The sequence below is a fragment of the Stylophora pistillata genome, chromosome 10, assembly GCF_964205215.1.
Source record: "Stylophora pistillata chromosome 10, jaStyPist1.2, whole genome shotgun sequence".
Classification (NCBI taxonomy): Eukaryota; Metazoa; Cnidaria; class Anthozoa; order Scleractinia; family Pocilloporidae; genus Stylophora; species Stylophora pistillata.
In genome coordinates this window covers 28,847,157-28,860,793 of record NC_142528.1, presented here as the reverse complement: position 1 = coordinate 28,860,793, position 13,637 = coordinate 28,847,157, and the positions used below count along the sequence as shown (strand labels likewise).

Here is a 13,637-nt window from a genome sequence, read left to right as displayed (position 1 = left end):
AAGCTTTTTGCAGTAGGGGAATCCTTGTTTACAATATTTGCCTCATTAGAATAAGCAATTCAGTTTCTGATGGAGCTAAAAATAAATCAGTTCTGAATATCGAAAGGTCAAAGTACGATTAACTCGGCCAATGAATATGAGCTTGATGCATTGAACACTTTTTGTGCAACACAGGTTTAAAAACTCAAAATTTTACATAGAATGTATGAGCTCATTAGCGATTTTGCCACCCAGAAATTTTGCAATTTTTGATGGACTATTTCTCCTTGAATATTAGACCAAAAGCTAAAAATTTCACCATTTCCTAAGGTTTTCTAGCTCTTTAGCTGCCTGAAGTAAATTTGTATCTAACATGCTTCGTTCTTTACGCAAAGCCGTATGCAAATGAGCAAAAATGTAAACAATGACGTCAGCATAAATAAATAAATAATGATTTAACAATGGACATCCACTGGGTGGCTATTCTTGTCCACTGTTCCAGATCGAATTGGAATTTAGAATGTTGGTTTTTGCGGAGGGAGGAAAACCGGAGAAAAACCCTCGGAGCAAGGACGAGAACCAACAAACTCAACCCACATGAGACGCCAGGTCCAGGAATCGAACCCGGGCCACAGTGGTGGGAGGCGAGTGCTCTCACCACTGCGCCATCCCTGCTCCCCTGCTCCCTGCTCCTATTCTGCTTATAGCTCACAGAATGCCATCTCATTCAAGAGATACAAGCTTCTGATCCATTAAGACTAGACCATAGCATTTGAAATTCTCAATCACCAATTCTTACAACAGTACTATGCAAGTATAGTTTGTGACTGATAATCTACAGTCCTGATGTAGAATTATGCATGCCATCACTCATCCGCCTTCTTGAGTTCATAGTTGTACATGGTTTCTAGAAGACCTTCAGTGGCCAGGGAAGGGAGGCTACTGTCACTAACCACAGTTTGAGCATTTAAGGAAAAAAAGAACAAAAAACAACCTCAAAGACTTAGCAATTGGACAATTCTAGACAAAGTTGAAGATTTGAATTTATCTTGAGGTTCTTTGTTTTGTTGTCACTCTATTCCTGGTTCTTTGAGTTAAAGCTTCTTTGTTTTCTTCGTTCTTTTTTCTTTTCCCTATATGACAATCCATTTATGTTTGGATTGGGCAATCTAAACCAATCCTCTGTAAAGTTACCCAAAATGCTCTGTTATGGATCACACAAACATTACCAAATTCCACTGTGATAATGGTGTTGAAAATTTACATCAACTTTATTTATGAAGGATTGATCCCCAGAATGCACAGTTAGAGTAAACACTACCTGACTCCAACAACAATGCTGAAACAAAATTCTAATCTAAGTACAGTAGTAGCAGATACTTTAAATTAATGCCTGCACTGGAAAATGCACTCTGACCTCATGCATACACAAATATCAATCAATGGATTGTCAAACAAACAGCCATTCTAAATTGAAACGAATGTTTGTAGTTTGCTCTATACTTCATGGACTAATGTAATGTTTTTCTCAATTCAATACAATATGGACAAGTATGAACACTAAAATATAGGCTTGGTTGCCATTACACACCCAGTTATAGTCTCCATAGAATTACTGTGAAACCTATAAAAATTGTGAACACCAGTGGTGTTAATAGAATTTTATCGTGTTCAAAGGAAAGAGCCAATCAGATTATGAATAAACCACAAGCATGTAACAGTAATTAGTCTCTGGTTTCCAGGTTTGATCACATTTCTCAATGGGTTAAATTCAATTCAAAGTGCTCACAATTTGCAAAGTCTCACTATAAAAATGGGAATTCCTAGCTGTTGAAATAGAATCAAGAACTACAGTGACAAGTGCATTTAGCAGAACTAGAAAGTAATACTAAGGCCTCAATTACTCCTACATGTACATTTAATGTAAAAGGAACCTGTACTCAACATACACCTCCATAGGGTAGATGCAGACACATCTCTGATTACTGAAATTATTGAAAAATAAAGGTCTCTAGGTGGCTCTGCACTAATCCCACCAATGTTCTTCTTATCCAAACAAATATCAATATACTGATTGCCAGTCCGTGATAAAAGTTGTCTTTGAGTTCAGGTACAAAAGTCATAAGTGGGTTTTTCACAGTGATCCAAACATGATGTCATCCAGCACATGGGAAAGTACCTCAAGTTGTCTGTCGATGATTGTGAATTTGTGTGGTGCACTTTAAAGCACCAAATAAAAAATACAGTAGTCACAATTCATCAATCATGCATTGTAAAGAGGAGTCAAAAACAAATGGGAGACAAACCTATAAAACCATAAGCAAGGTTGAGTACGTTCATTTGAGCTTTCCGTTTGATCTGACTTGTAACCAGCAAAAAAAAAAACAGAAGAGTGAATTATCTAATTATTACATGTATTTTCACATGATCTTGCATTAGATTTTCTCATTTCCTCTTTATTCATTCTATTTCAAGTTGTCACCCATAACTTGAAAACCCAAAATAGGAATACTGAAAAGAACCAGTAATCCCCTATTTACAACTCTTAATTTTTTTCACGCTGTTATTCTTTTGAGCATGTTTGAATATGCAGTGAGACAACAATAAAATTTTAAAACTGAGGTGTTTTGTTTCCATAAAAAGAATTAAATACTTTGTCACAACAATTAGACTTTCAAATACTCTTTACTAACACTGAAACATAGTTACATTTCAAATGCTTACATTTCCTCCAACAACACAGATTGCATCACTATCTTAATCTCTTCAGGTAACTACTTGTATGTCATGTTCATGAACAAGTTTTGCACTTTCCTCTTGGAAATCTAGCACACATTACAAACATTGGCAGTAGACCTGCATAACAAGTAAATGCTTTTTTTCATGAAGTACCCTTCAACTACAAATATCTGACCATTAATTCTCCTTCCTACCCGCATCTATTTCCCTGTGAATTAGCAGAGAGAATTTGGTGTCAGAATAACATAACACCATCCAGCTGATTAATTTCACTATTTTCATGTTGCTGGATAAATTACTGATGCTGTAAGGATACCAAAGAGATTAACCTCACATGGGAGTCAGAGGGATAAAAATGACCAAAGCTGGCCAAACATCAAGAATAAAAAAATATGGCAAACAATATTAAAAAATATTTAGATTAATAATATGAGGGAAAAATGGATGTTCAATTCTAGCTACCACCAGTAAATTACATCTCATATTCATTAACAAATTAATGAACTTATGGATTCAATATATACATGCGAGCTTCATCTTTCTTTCTCTTTGGTTTTGGTCCTCCAGTTGCCTCAACAAACTCAGGGATGTACTTTTTCAGTAAAGTATCAAAATACAATTCAAGGTTGTGACCCATTTGCTAGAAAACCAATTGTACCAATTGGTTTTCTAGCAACTCTTAAAGTTTGATATGGTATTCAAGAATAAATATTCAGAGTCACATCAAGGGAAACAATTGCAAATTAATTAGCCGGGCCTAAGGCTAATTTCTTTTAACATGTGGAGAACAAAATAATTCTGAAGGAGACCAAACCATCAAAGAATGCAAAGAGTGAAGTTTCAAAGAGCAAGAGTTGTTAAGGTGCTGTTTATTTTAGTTCATCTAGAAGAAACCCAGATGGATTTTATCTGCAATTTTGGCACAATCACTGGTTCTAAAAGAAAAAATTAATCATGAAAAAGTGTTCCTTTTTTCTAATGATAGTAATTGTGATTATTCTTAATTAATTTAAGATGATAATTTTTAGAAATGGAACAAGAAACACACTATTTCAATATTCAGAGGTCTTTTGTGTTTGAAATGTATAGGGAACCAAAAGTCAAGAATTGGACAGAGAAACTGCCGGCAAAAGTGACAGCAGCTCAGAAACAGAGGATGACAGTAAGTTATCAAGTAGCCTTGAGTCACCAATGAGCGGAAGCATCAACTACTTTGTAGCATCTCTGGACAGCTCTAAGACTCAGGAAAAGATCATTGAAGAAATGAATCAGGTTAGATGAGACTATACCTTTAGGAAAGCATTAAACACCTATTGGTGAAAGTTTCCCATCCTTCATGATAGCAATAATTATAATACTTACTTTTGGTATGGACTTAAATAACTCTTGTTTTAACCACACATAATGTTATGTTAAATTTAATTAACATCTCCTCTGGGACTTTCAAAACCTTAATTATGATCTTATTTAAAACTCATCCACAAAAGTTCCCATTTATTCAATTTGACTATTCATTTAATTTAGGTATTCCACATAGAAACTCCCTTTTCTGCTTGTTTTCAACTGTATAATTCGTGTTACTAAGAAATAAACCAATTGAATTCTGCCATTACTCTTAGGAGGCAGTAAACACTTTCAGAATACAACTGTTGATTTAAAATTTGCCATGTTATGTCACCAGTTGAAAGAGGAAAATGAAAAACTGAGAAGAGAGTTACAAGAATCCAACCAAGCTGTGGATAAAGAAAAAAGGAGGTGATATGAATCAGCTATGAAATATTTATATAAAGAGGCACTGTGATGGAAAAGTTTCTTGCCCAAAAAATAAATAACAATTTGTAATAACACATTTGTATTGTTTCCTATCTCTACCAGAATCATAAGTTTGCAAAAGAAACTAGCAAAGATTGAGAAAAGAGAGGCAGATGAAACTGCGGCTTTAGAAAATATGGTGCAAATGGTGGAGAAAAATTTAGAATTGACTACGGTGAGAAGAATGCATGACTGAGACTTATCAATAGAGGCATTTAAGCTTGTAGTTCAGACAATACATATATCTTATTAACCAAGCACGAGGGCCGTACTGGGAGAATATTGGCCCGAGGTCTTGACAGTACGGACCGGGCGCAGCGAGGTCTGTACGAAAAAGACTGAGGACCGATATTCTTCCAGTACGGTCTCGAGCAAGCTTGGTTTATAAGAGATTTAATTATTATATGACTGAAGTTAAAAGGGACACAAGTGTGGTATCATTTGGGACCATTTGGGACAGTGCCTGGTACAATACTGAGAGAATATAGAGTTCTAAAGTGTGACGTCACGCTGTCATGACGACCAAAATCTGGGTCTAAACAAAACCTGGAGATTGAAAGACGGGCGCCATATCTGATTGTGGTGTTATTGTTTTCCACTAAGTACTCTAAGTATTTTGGGCGTTATATTCCAAAGAATCAAAGAAAAAACCTTAACTGGACTCCATATTTTGGCAGGCTGTAAACTTTCTTCGGCAATATCCGATTTTAGGAAGGAATCGCTGCGTGCGTAGAGGTCGATCGCCGCGGGCAAGGCCACATAGGTCACCAAGATTGAATATGCAGTGCTTCGCTCCCGATTGTAATCACCAGTCGGAATCGCATTGTTGTCAGTTTTTCCTTTTCCCAAATGCAGAGAAGAAAAAGGAAGAATACAGACGTTGGGTTCGCTTGCTAAGGTATGAATACTTCTCTCTATTGAATTTAATCCGGTATGGGAGTGAAATTTTAAACAGTAAATTATCACACGTTGTTTGAGGGTGTAAAGGAGGAAATTTCCATATATTTCGGTTGTCGCTGAGGGCTGATGTTTTTTCTTGACTTCCATAGGCATAAATTTCCATAAACTCCCGTTACTTGTACTGTGGAATAAAAATAAAAAAAAGGACACAGCTGCCTGTCATTGTACTGATTGGTGTCACCTATGATCGATAAGATTAGTGTAATGGTATTTACAAATAGAGCCTTTCTCACATTTACGAGCTAGCATTTTGTCGCTGTTGAAGCTTGTCATCCAAAATTTTTCCCTCTCGAAATATGCCTCAAACCATTTCCTGGGATTTTCAAAATAATTATACACAGACCTCTGTTGTTGTTTAGTTAGATGATTTTAACAGTTCATTGAAGCTGAGCGATTTCTTTCGTTAGAAAGACAGGAAATGAGTTGATAAAATGGGACTGTCTTATGCTCATATCAAGGATTATCACAATCTTTTGTTAGGAGAGCTGATAGAGATCCCAGCAAGTACTCGAAAGTGTGCAGTTGCCATTTTAAAGATGGAAAGAAATCTAATGGCCCCACTATCTTTAAAAGGAATGCCACTAAATTATTCCCCTCACAAGAACCCCCAGTGCAGAAGAAAAAGAAGCCTGTTTCAGAGGCTAAGTTACCTACAGTTAAAGATATCTTAGCCAGTATTAGTGCAACTACATCAGCAGAATCTTCAGAAGCCCAGGATGATAGTAACAATCCTCCAACTGAGCAAATAATTTTAGAGGCAGAATTGCACTTAGCAAAGCAAGAGCTGAGCAGTCAACAGGACACCATAGAGTATCAAAAGACACACTACTCTGTCTCGATGATGACATCTGAAGTATTGAGAATGGAAACTGGCCTACCAACAAAGGAGATCTTCAATATTGTAGTGAATTATGCTTCTAAATTCAAGAATTCCATTTCTTATTATTGTGGTTGGAAAGTTGAAGCAATCACCTTTGAGGATCAAATCTTCATAACACTTATGAAGTTGCAGCAAAACTATACCAACATGCACCTGGCACAGCTGTTCTCATGCAGTGTTGGAACAATTTCTAACATTGTTATAACCTTTGTGCATGTCTTGCATAGATTGTTGTTTGATGACCTCATGAGAGTGATTCCTTCCAGGAACAAGAACAAGCTCTGTTCACCCTCATCATTTTCAGAGTTCTCAAGCTGCAGAATAATTATTGATTGCACAGACATTGAAGTTGCTACACCAAGCCTTATGAGTCAGCAAAATGTCACATACTCGAGTTATCGTGGAATGAATTCATTCAAAGTATTGACTGGGGTAGCACCAAATGGGGTGTTGACCTACATCAGTGACCTCTACCCTGGATCTATCTCTGACAAAGAGATTGTTCAACAGTCGGGTCTGTTAAAACATTTTGTTGCTGGTGATCTGATTTTAGCAGACAAAGGATTTCTCATTCAAGACATTGTTCCTAGGGGTGTGTCTGTGAACATTCCACCATTTCTTGAACATGAGAAATTCACTGAAAGTGAGGCCAAGTTAACCCAGTCAATTGCTAGATGTCGCATACACGTTGAAAGGGCAAATGCAAGGCTTAAAGATTTTAAAATTCTCAGTTTTGTCCCTCCATACTTAAGGTCTCACATTGACAAAGTGTTTCAGTTGTGTGGAACTATCGTTAACTTGCAATTCCCTTTGATTAAAGAGGGGTGTGCAGGAACAGACTATGACTGAGTATAAACAAGGGAAATGCTCCTTTTAGTACTTTGACAAATTGTCTGTCCAAGTAACATTTAGCAGTTTGTATTATAACTTGTTTTTCTTCTATTGCCATAAATATGTAGTAAGGAGGTTAAACTTTATGTACTTGGAAAAGTACATTAAGGGACAGACCCTCTCACTAGGCCTCCATGGTATATTCTAGCATTTAAGAAATTAGAGAAAGTGACATTATCTTGTTCAAGTTAACACTGTAATGGTGCCAAAGAAATGTTACAACATTTGTTTAATTTTATGACAACCCTTAAAACCCTAATCTGCCCACCATTCTCTAGACATGATCAGGAGAATTTCTGCTTCAAGCCTTTCAATCAGTTATCAGTATGCAATTTCTCCACACAATATCATTACATTGCTAAGCAAACTAGTAATGGGAATTGTGATAAGTATCAGCTTAAAGATATTCAATTGATCTCAACCATCAAATTCTCTGAAAAGTAACATGTAAGGAAATACATGAAAATTACTGGGGAGAATTACTACTTGGAGCTTGGGAGTGAAAGGGTTTAGCTTTGAAGTCCATTGATTACCCCCAGCTATTTGATTAAAAAAATGTTTCGTTGACAGATTTTACAAAAAGTAAGCGATTAAGTGTTACATTACACAGTCTTTCTGGTGCAATAGTTATATCTTAATTAAACTTTAAGGGCAAAGGATTTTTTTTCCTGGTACTCAGATCACATCCCCACTCTAGAGCAAGTACATGCATATATTTGTCAAAGTCTCACATATAAGACTCTACATACCAAAATATGTTTTGTAATTTTTCATGCAGAGCTCTTGGTAACATGTGTGATAATTTTGCCAAATGTGCCCCAAATTGGTGAGGTTTATTCATAGGCTTGTGAACTAAAGTGCAATTGATTATTATAAAGTGCAATAAATCATTTTAACATATTCTACCATTTAAAGTTCTCCTTCGATAATTTTGGGGAAAAGGTGTTTTAAATAGAAATCCTTTAGTTCTTGGATCCTAACCTCCCAACCATCATCACGCTGGATTTCAAGAACAATAAAGTCTTTCAAGGTCCAAACAACAAAGAAGCATTTCTTTCTCTTTGTAAAATACATGTGCCCTTGGACTTGGTGCCAGTAGACGTGGTCACGTTTCAAAACAGTTTTCCCATCCTTCTTTTCTAAGCAAAAGTTATTTGACTCGAAAGCTTCTTCAATAGTCATGTCTCGCTGTGTATAAGGACACTTGGCTTCAAGTACACTTTCATCACCAACTAATCCATCTGGGGATGCACCTAGGACACCTGACTCGTGCAGCCACACCCCTGTTTCCACTACTGCTAAGCCAGTCTTCATTGTGAATGCCTTAAGGGCTTCAGACTCATTAGTGACCCCCCACTGGACAGCTTTCACTCTTGAAAGGTCGTATTCGCCAAGAAGACGTTTAATCAAGGAAGGGGTAACACGCTTAACATTTAGAACTGACCCAAAATTGCTTGCTGTCAGTCGACCCTTCCTGATCATTTGCCAAGAGGGATTGTCCCTTTGTCCAGAAGTGAGGCGACTTACATCTTTAATTGTCCTCCAGTCGACTTTGACCCTCTCCAGGAAATACTGCCGTTGTACTCCAGCTCCTTGCAGTTGCAAAAATTCCTCTTGGAAGATCACTTCATCCACAGTGGCAACTGGCAATGAACCAGACTGGGTTTCAGGTTCAGGGCTCATGAGCCAGTATAACCCAGTAAATTTGCCATAATTTTTCAATTTATGAAAAAAGTCGCTGCGTTCTTCGCAACTCGGGTCTCTCGAACGAGCCCTATATCCGGGTTTTGCTGGCGGGAACATTTCTTGCACCGATGGCAGCGGCACGTTTGTGGCTTTACGCTTTCTCCACTGGCATTCAATATCAGTTCGACTAAGCTTATAAATGCCATGAATAAACAGAGCAGCAGCATGACTACACTTAAACTTCCCTCTTGGGCACTCACAGTCCGTTGACTTGATAGCTTTTTCCTCATCTAAATAAATCTTAAGAAGTGGAAAAAAACAGATCTTATTTTACGAACTTTAGGGCATCTGCGAGTTGATTAAGTAAGAGTGACGTTCCAAACATCGGTTGTATTTAGACTTAAATATCACGATTACGGCTTTCTATGAAATAATTGTCCACTGAAAACGTTTACACGGAAGGTCAATAATGGACGTATGAATCGTGCACAAGAATACGTTTAAGAAGAATGAATCAAACGTACCACAACATCTAGGAGAACGTATTGATTACTCACCGTCACTTTGTAGATCTTTTTCTTCATGCTGGCATGAACCTCTCCACGAATCACGCTATCGTTATAGAAAAAGCTTTCAATATGGTTTGATTGATAGTGATTTTCACCTCTGGTTAAAGATTTTTGCTCATCCACGAAAAAAGAAGCCAACGATGATATCGAGAGCGCCGCCATTTTGGGTGCTAGTCGTTTTGTTTAGACCCAAGTTATTTGGTTGCTTGGAAACATGACGTAACGACTTTAGAACTCTATTGGACCAGCAATAGAGCATTTTGATTGGTTGATTTTAGTTATTGGCCCTCTGACTGCCTGAGTCGTGTAACAATGTTGGTTATTAATATCTAGATTTGTTCCTTCACAAGCTCCCCAGCTGGTTTGCTATTACTTTGACATTCTTTTAGTGATTCAGATTGTGTGAGAATCAACAGTTTTTAGAAAGGAGTGTAGGCTATGAATATTTTAGTAAAGCAGTAACAGATTTGAAACAAGTCTTTTACAGCCTTTTATCAACTAGTCTTCCAAGGCATTTGATGCAAATCTGTTAACTTTGTCACCTACTATTCTTAAGATAGCTAAAAGTTATAGTGATAATTATATAATGTTTAATAAAGTCTTTATATCAACCCACAAGATGTAAAAAATACAATTGCCAATAGATATTAAAAAAGCACCATGAAATAAGTTTCTATTAATTATTGACTCAGAATATCACATTTATCATTTAACAATATTAAACAAGGGAGTCCTAATGAACCTGTTTGAGTTCAAAACTCTCTATATCTCAATATTTATTGTTGTTATAGCAAAGAGCTCTCAGAGCTGAAGCTACAGTTGCAAACTTGAGAGAAGAAGTGAATTTATTAAAGGTATGGTTAAAGATTCTTAACTTTGTTGCCATTTGCTAGCTAGTGATATACATGAAATGCAGCAATCAGATAACATTCTGGACAAAGGTAAATTTGTGCAAAAAAGATAAAAAACTGTTTCCAAGGTATTTGAAAAACTTGATTGTTATGTAAGTTGTCTTAAACAAAGACACAATGATATTTCCAAGGTTTTTAGTCAAGCATTTTTGCTGGCAATTCACATTGTTTACACATCTATCACATTTTTGCATGGTATTTTTTCATGGCATTTTTTTATTCGGCATTTCCTTGAATGAGTGCCCATGCACTAATAAGCTCCCTCCTCTGAATAAATACCCACCCCTTACACCATAATTTCAATCAAGGACCCCTCCCCCCTAAAATAAGCCCCCTTCTCCTCTTTTCACTTTTTTAGGGATGCAAGGAAAAGCTGTTTCTATTGCCATTTATTTCTAGCTAATTTCAGCTTCAACTACAGCTGAATCAGTAAAAGAGAATAATAAGCACCCCTTTCAATTAAGCACCTTCCTCTAATATGTGTATCACCCTCTTGCCAAAATTTTAAATAAATGCTGAGCACTTATTTGAGGAAATGCAGTTTAAAAGCTAAATTATCACACGGGAGCACTTATCTAGAATTTTTTTTCAAAGACTGCAGATTACACATGTCTTTTGCATGGGCTCGTTAAATTTGTTTTGGTCATTGAAACACTTGTGCTTGGTTATTCCAAATTGTGCTTAAAATTAAGAAATAATTGTTCTCAATTATTGATTTGGAATCTTGAAAACTTTTCTTTGTCATTTCTAACATTTGCAATGTTCTGTTAGCCAATATCCATGGTAATTACCCAAAACTGTATGTCACTTTGAATATAAAATTATAAAATGTAAGGATGCACTTAAAAAGAGCCAATGTCTGCATGGTTAACAGTCAGATATGAAGCAAAATCTGTATGGGTTAGACTATGTTTGATTTACCTTTACATATGGTTCACAATCATTTTTCTGCAATCCTTTGTCAGACAGAATCTGTTCCCATAGCAACATATAACCAGCTGTTAGATGCCAATCATTATACAATGACAGCTGTCAAAGATAAATCAAAAGCTGCTGCAGATCAAATGAACATAGCAGCAAAAAAATGCTGAGCAAGCAGTAAGGTGTGTGCTTATTTTGTATAATCAAGCTTGTTTAATTGTGACAAAAATTAATATTACTTGTTTTCAATCTATATATCAGTGCCCTTTGTTTTTGAACAGGTCTTGGTAATGAATCCTATTGTCATCAATTTATTCCACTGCAACTTTATCAGTATCAATTAATTGTATTTGTGAGTCTTTGATCATTATTTTCAACATCAAATTATATGTCTATTTTTATTCATCTACTTGTATTCAGCTTTTGTAATGTTGGTTGCAGGAGCAAAATACTTTGATTTAAACATTCTGTATTGATCAAGCATTACATTTTAAATAGTAAAGATGTCCCCATGTTTAAAGAGGGATTATTGCTGTTTAAAAACTCATACTGACATGGTATTTTACCAAATTGTTGCTTTACATGTATGGTCAAAACAACGGCAATATTGAACTCTGTTAGCTTATTTAAAACCATACATACAGTGCTAACATTTCTGTTCAGAGAAAGAACAGTCTATCTTTCCACACTTGTACTGCAGAGCAGTGTGTAATTTATATTTCAGTGAGTCATTTGTGACTGCTCATTTGTTTGCTTTTAGGCAACTGCTTACTGGAGTGGATACACTGAAGTTCATCTCACAACACCTTGAGTCTATTGATAGAATAACAGACGTTCATGTACATTCAGAGAAGAGTTAACCCTTTGCAGCATATCATTGATAGCCATATTTTCCATTCTCTTTTCTATGCATTTCCTTGAGAATGACATTGAGAACTTGTTTTGAAATCAAAGTTTCCAAGGTTGGCAGTCATTTCCTCCATTCTGATGATTTTAATGAATGATTCAGCGTGATCACTTTTAGGGTTTCAAGGTTAATACAGAGTGGTCTACACCAGATGGTGATGGCTGGATACCTTACTGTTGCCACCCAATGCGTGGTATTAGACCTACTCAGGAAAAAGGTTCCTCTTTTTATGAGTGGACTACTTTTGACAAATGATCAGTCTCAGTCAAAAAACAGATTTGATTCAAAATCCATGAGCTTGCAGCTAAGAAGAAAATTAACCAAGAAACTGCTTACCTCCTGTGTTAACATCCTGCTTGTTTTCCCCCAAGAAAATTGTTTCTATTTGATTGAAAATATTTTGGATACTTACAACCATAGCATTTAATGGAAATCTTTATGAAAATAAAGAGTACTTATTTTTTCTTTGGATGATCCCACAGTATTGTTAAAAAAAAAACTAGTTTGCAACACTCAGGGTTTTTTAGAAAATATCAGATTCAAGGAACAAAATATCTTTTTTAATGGTTGATAATGTAGATGATTAAGAAAATCAATATTCTGGCAAATGAAGTTTTAATGAGGTAAATAGAGAATTCTTGTCATATATGTAGTAATTAGAAGATGCAGGCATTCTTGTGAAAGAGTTTGGGAAAGAATTATCTTCATATGTACCTCTTAACACAAATAAAAGTACGATGGCTTGTAACTTATTTATTTCATTTTTACACCTATGGATGCATTGATAGCCATTAAAATATAAGCAATGTGTTCTGAAGAAACATCTTATTGGTGCTAAAAAAACAAATTAAAAAAATCTCCATGCCTCTTCTGTTTGAAAATTCTGCCTTGAAGTATGTTGACTGTTTTGTAAAAAGATATGTACAGCTGTAAATGGATGAATAGAGTTTCTATCTGATCCTTTTTTGGCCAATAAACATTTAAAGCAGTTCTAGAAGAGTGAAAACCATACAGGAAGGTATTATACTGAAATGAGGTCAAAATTTACTCATTAGTGAAATCCAGTATAGATTTAACCACTGTAACCTTACCACAGCTTTTAGGTTCATTTTGGCCTTTTTTTGTTAACAATGGATTTCAAGTGTTTCGCTTTTTGTATACTGACTTACACGATGATGCTCTTCTTGAACAGGAAGCCCCTAAAAATTAGTTGAAAACAAATGTACCACAGCTGATCTACTTCCTTCTTTTCACCTTTCTTATTTTCAGAATAATGTACAGCAAGGAGAAATTACTAATTGATCACTTGTTGGAGCAAAAGGAGAAAATCAATGTATGATATCCAGTTTCAAAGAACACACCTAGTTCTACCCTCTAAAATA

General features: G+C 35.9%; 2 protein-coding genes and 1 pseudogene across 3 annotated transcripts; 2 read left to right on the top strand and 1 right to left on the bottom strand.

The window, feature by feature from the left end:
* Positions 1–3,541: 3,541 nt before the first annotated feature.
* LOC111343218 (endosome-associated-trafficking regulator 1-like) lies at positions 3,542–13,121 on the top strand (annotated as a pseudogene). The gene is made up of 7 exons (XR_015992812.1): positions 3,542–3,580; positions 3,808–3,990; positions 4,400–4,473; positions 4,594–4,705; positions 10,308–10,370; positions 11,393–11,530; positions 12,109–13,121. The product of XR_015992812.1 is annotated as an endosome-associated-trafficking regulator 1-like (transcript).
* LOC148722581 (uncharacterized) lies at positions 4,995–8,161 on the top strand. Its single transcript, XM_088734968.1, has 2 exons — positions 4,995–5,428; positions 5,971–8,161. The coding sequence occupies exons 1-2, from the start codon at positions 5,310–5,312 to the stop codon at positions 7,217–7,219; spliced, it is 1,368 nt and encodes a 455-aa protein (XP_088591094.1). The 5' UTR covers positions 4,995–5,309; the 3' UTR covers positions 7,220–8,161.
* LOC111334881 (uncharacterized) lies at positions 7,436–9,711 on the bottom strand. Its single transcript, XM_088734969.1, has 2 exons — positions 9,505–9,711; positions 7,436–9,247 (listed from the first exon to the last, which is right to left on the bottom strand). The coding sequence occupies exons 1-2, from the start codon at positions 9,676–9,678 to the stop codon at positions 8,171–8,173; spliced, it is 1,251 nt and encodes a 416-aa protein (XP_088591095.1). The 5' UTR covers positions 9,679–9,711; the 3' UTR covers positions 7,436–8,170.
* Positions 13,122–13,637: the final 516 nt, after the last annotated feature.

Coding starts and splice junctions, on each gene's coding strand:
- LOC111334881 (XM_088734969.1), bottom strand. CDS start 9,678: ATGGCGGCGCTCTCGATATCATCGTTGGCTTCTTTTTTCGTGGATGAG. Junction 9,248..9,504: donor AAAAGATCTACAAAGTGACG/GTGAGTAATCAA, acceptor CCACTTCTTAAG/ATTTATTTAGATGAGGAAAA.
- LOC148722581 (XM_088734968.1), top strand. CDS start 5,310: ATGCAGTGCTTCGCTCCCGATTGTAATCACCAGTCGGAATCGCATTGT. Junction 5,429..5,970: donor CGTTGGGTTCGCTTGCTAAG/GTATGAATACTT, acceptor ATCTTTTGTTAG/GAGAGCTGATAGAGATCCCA.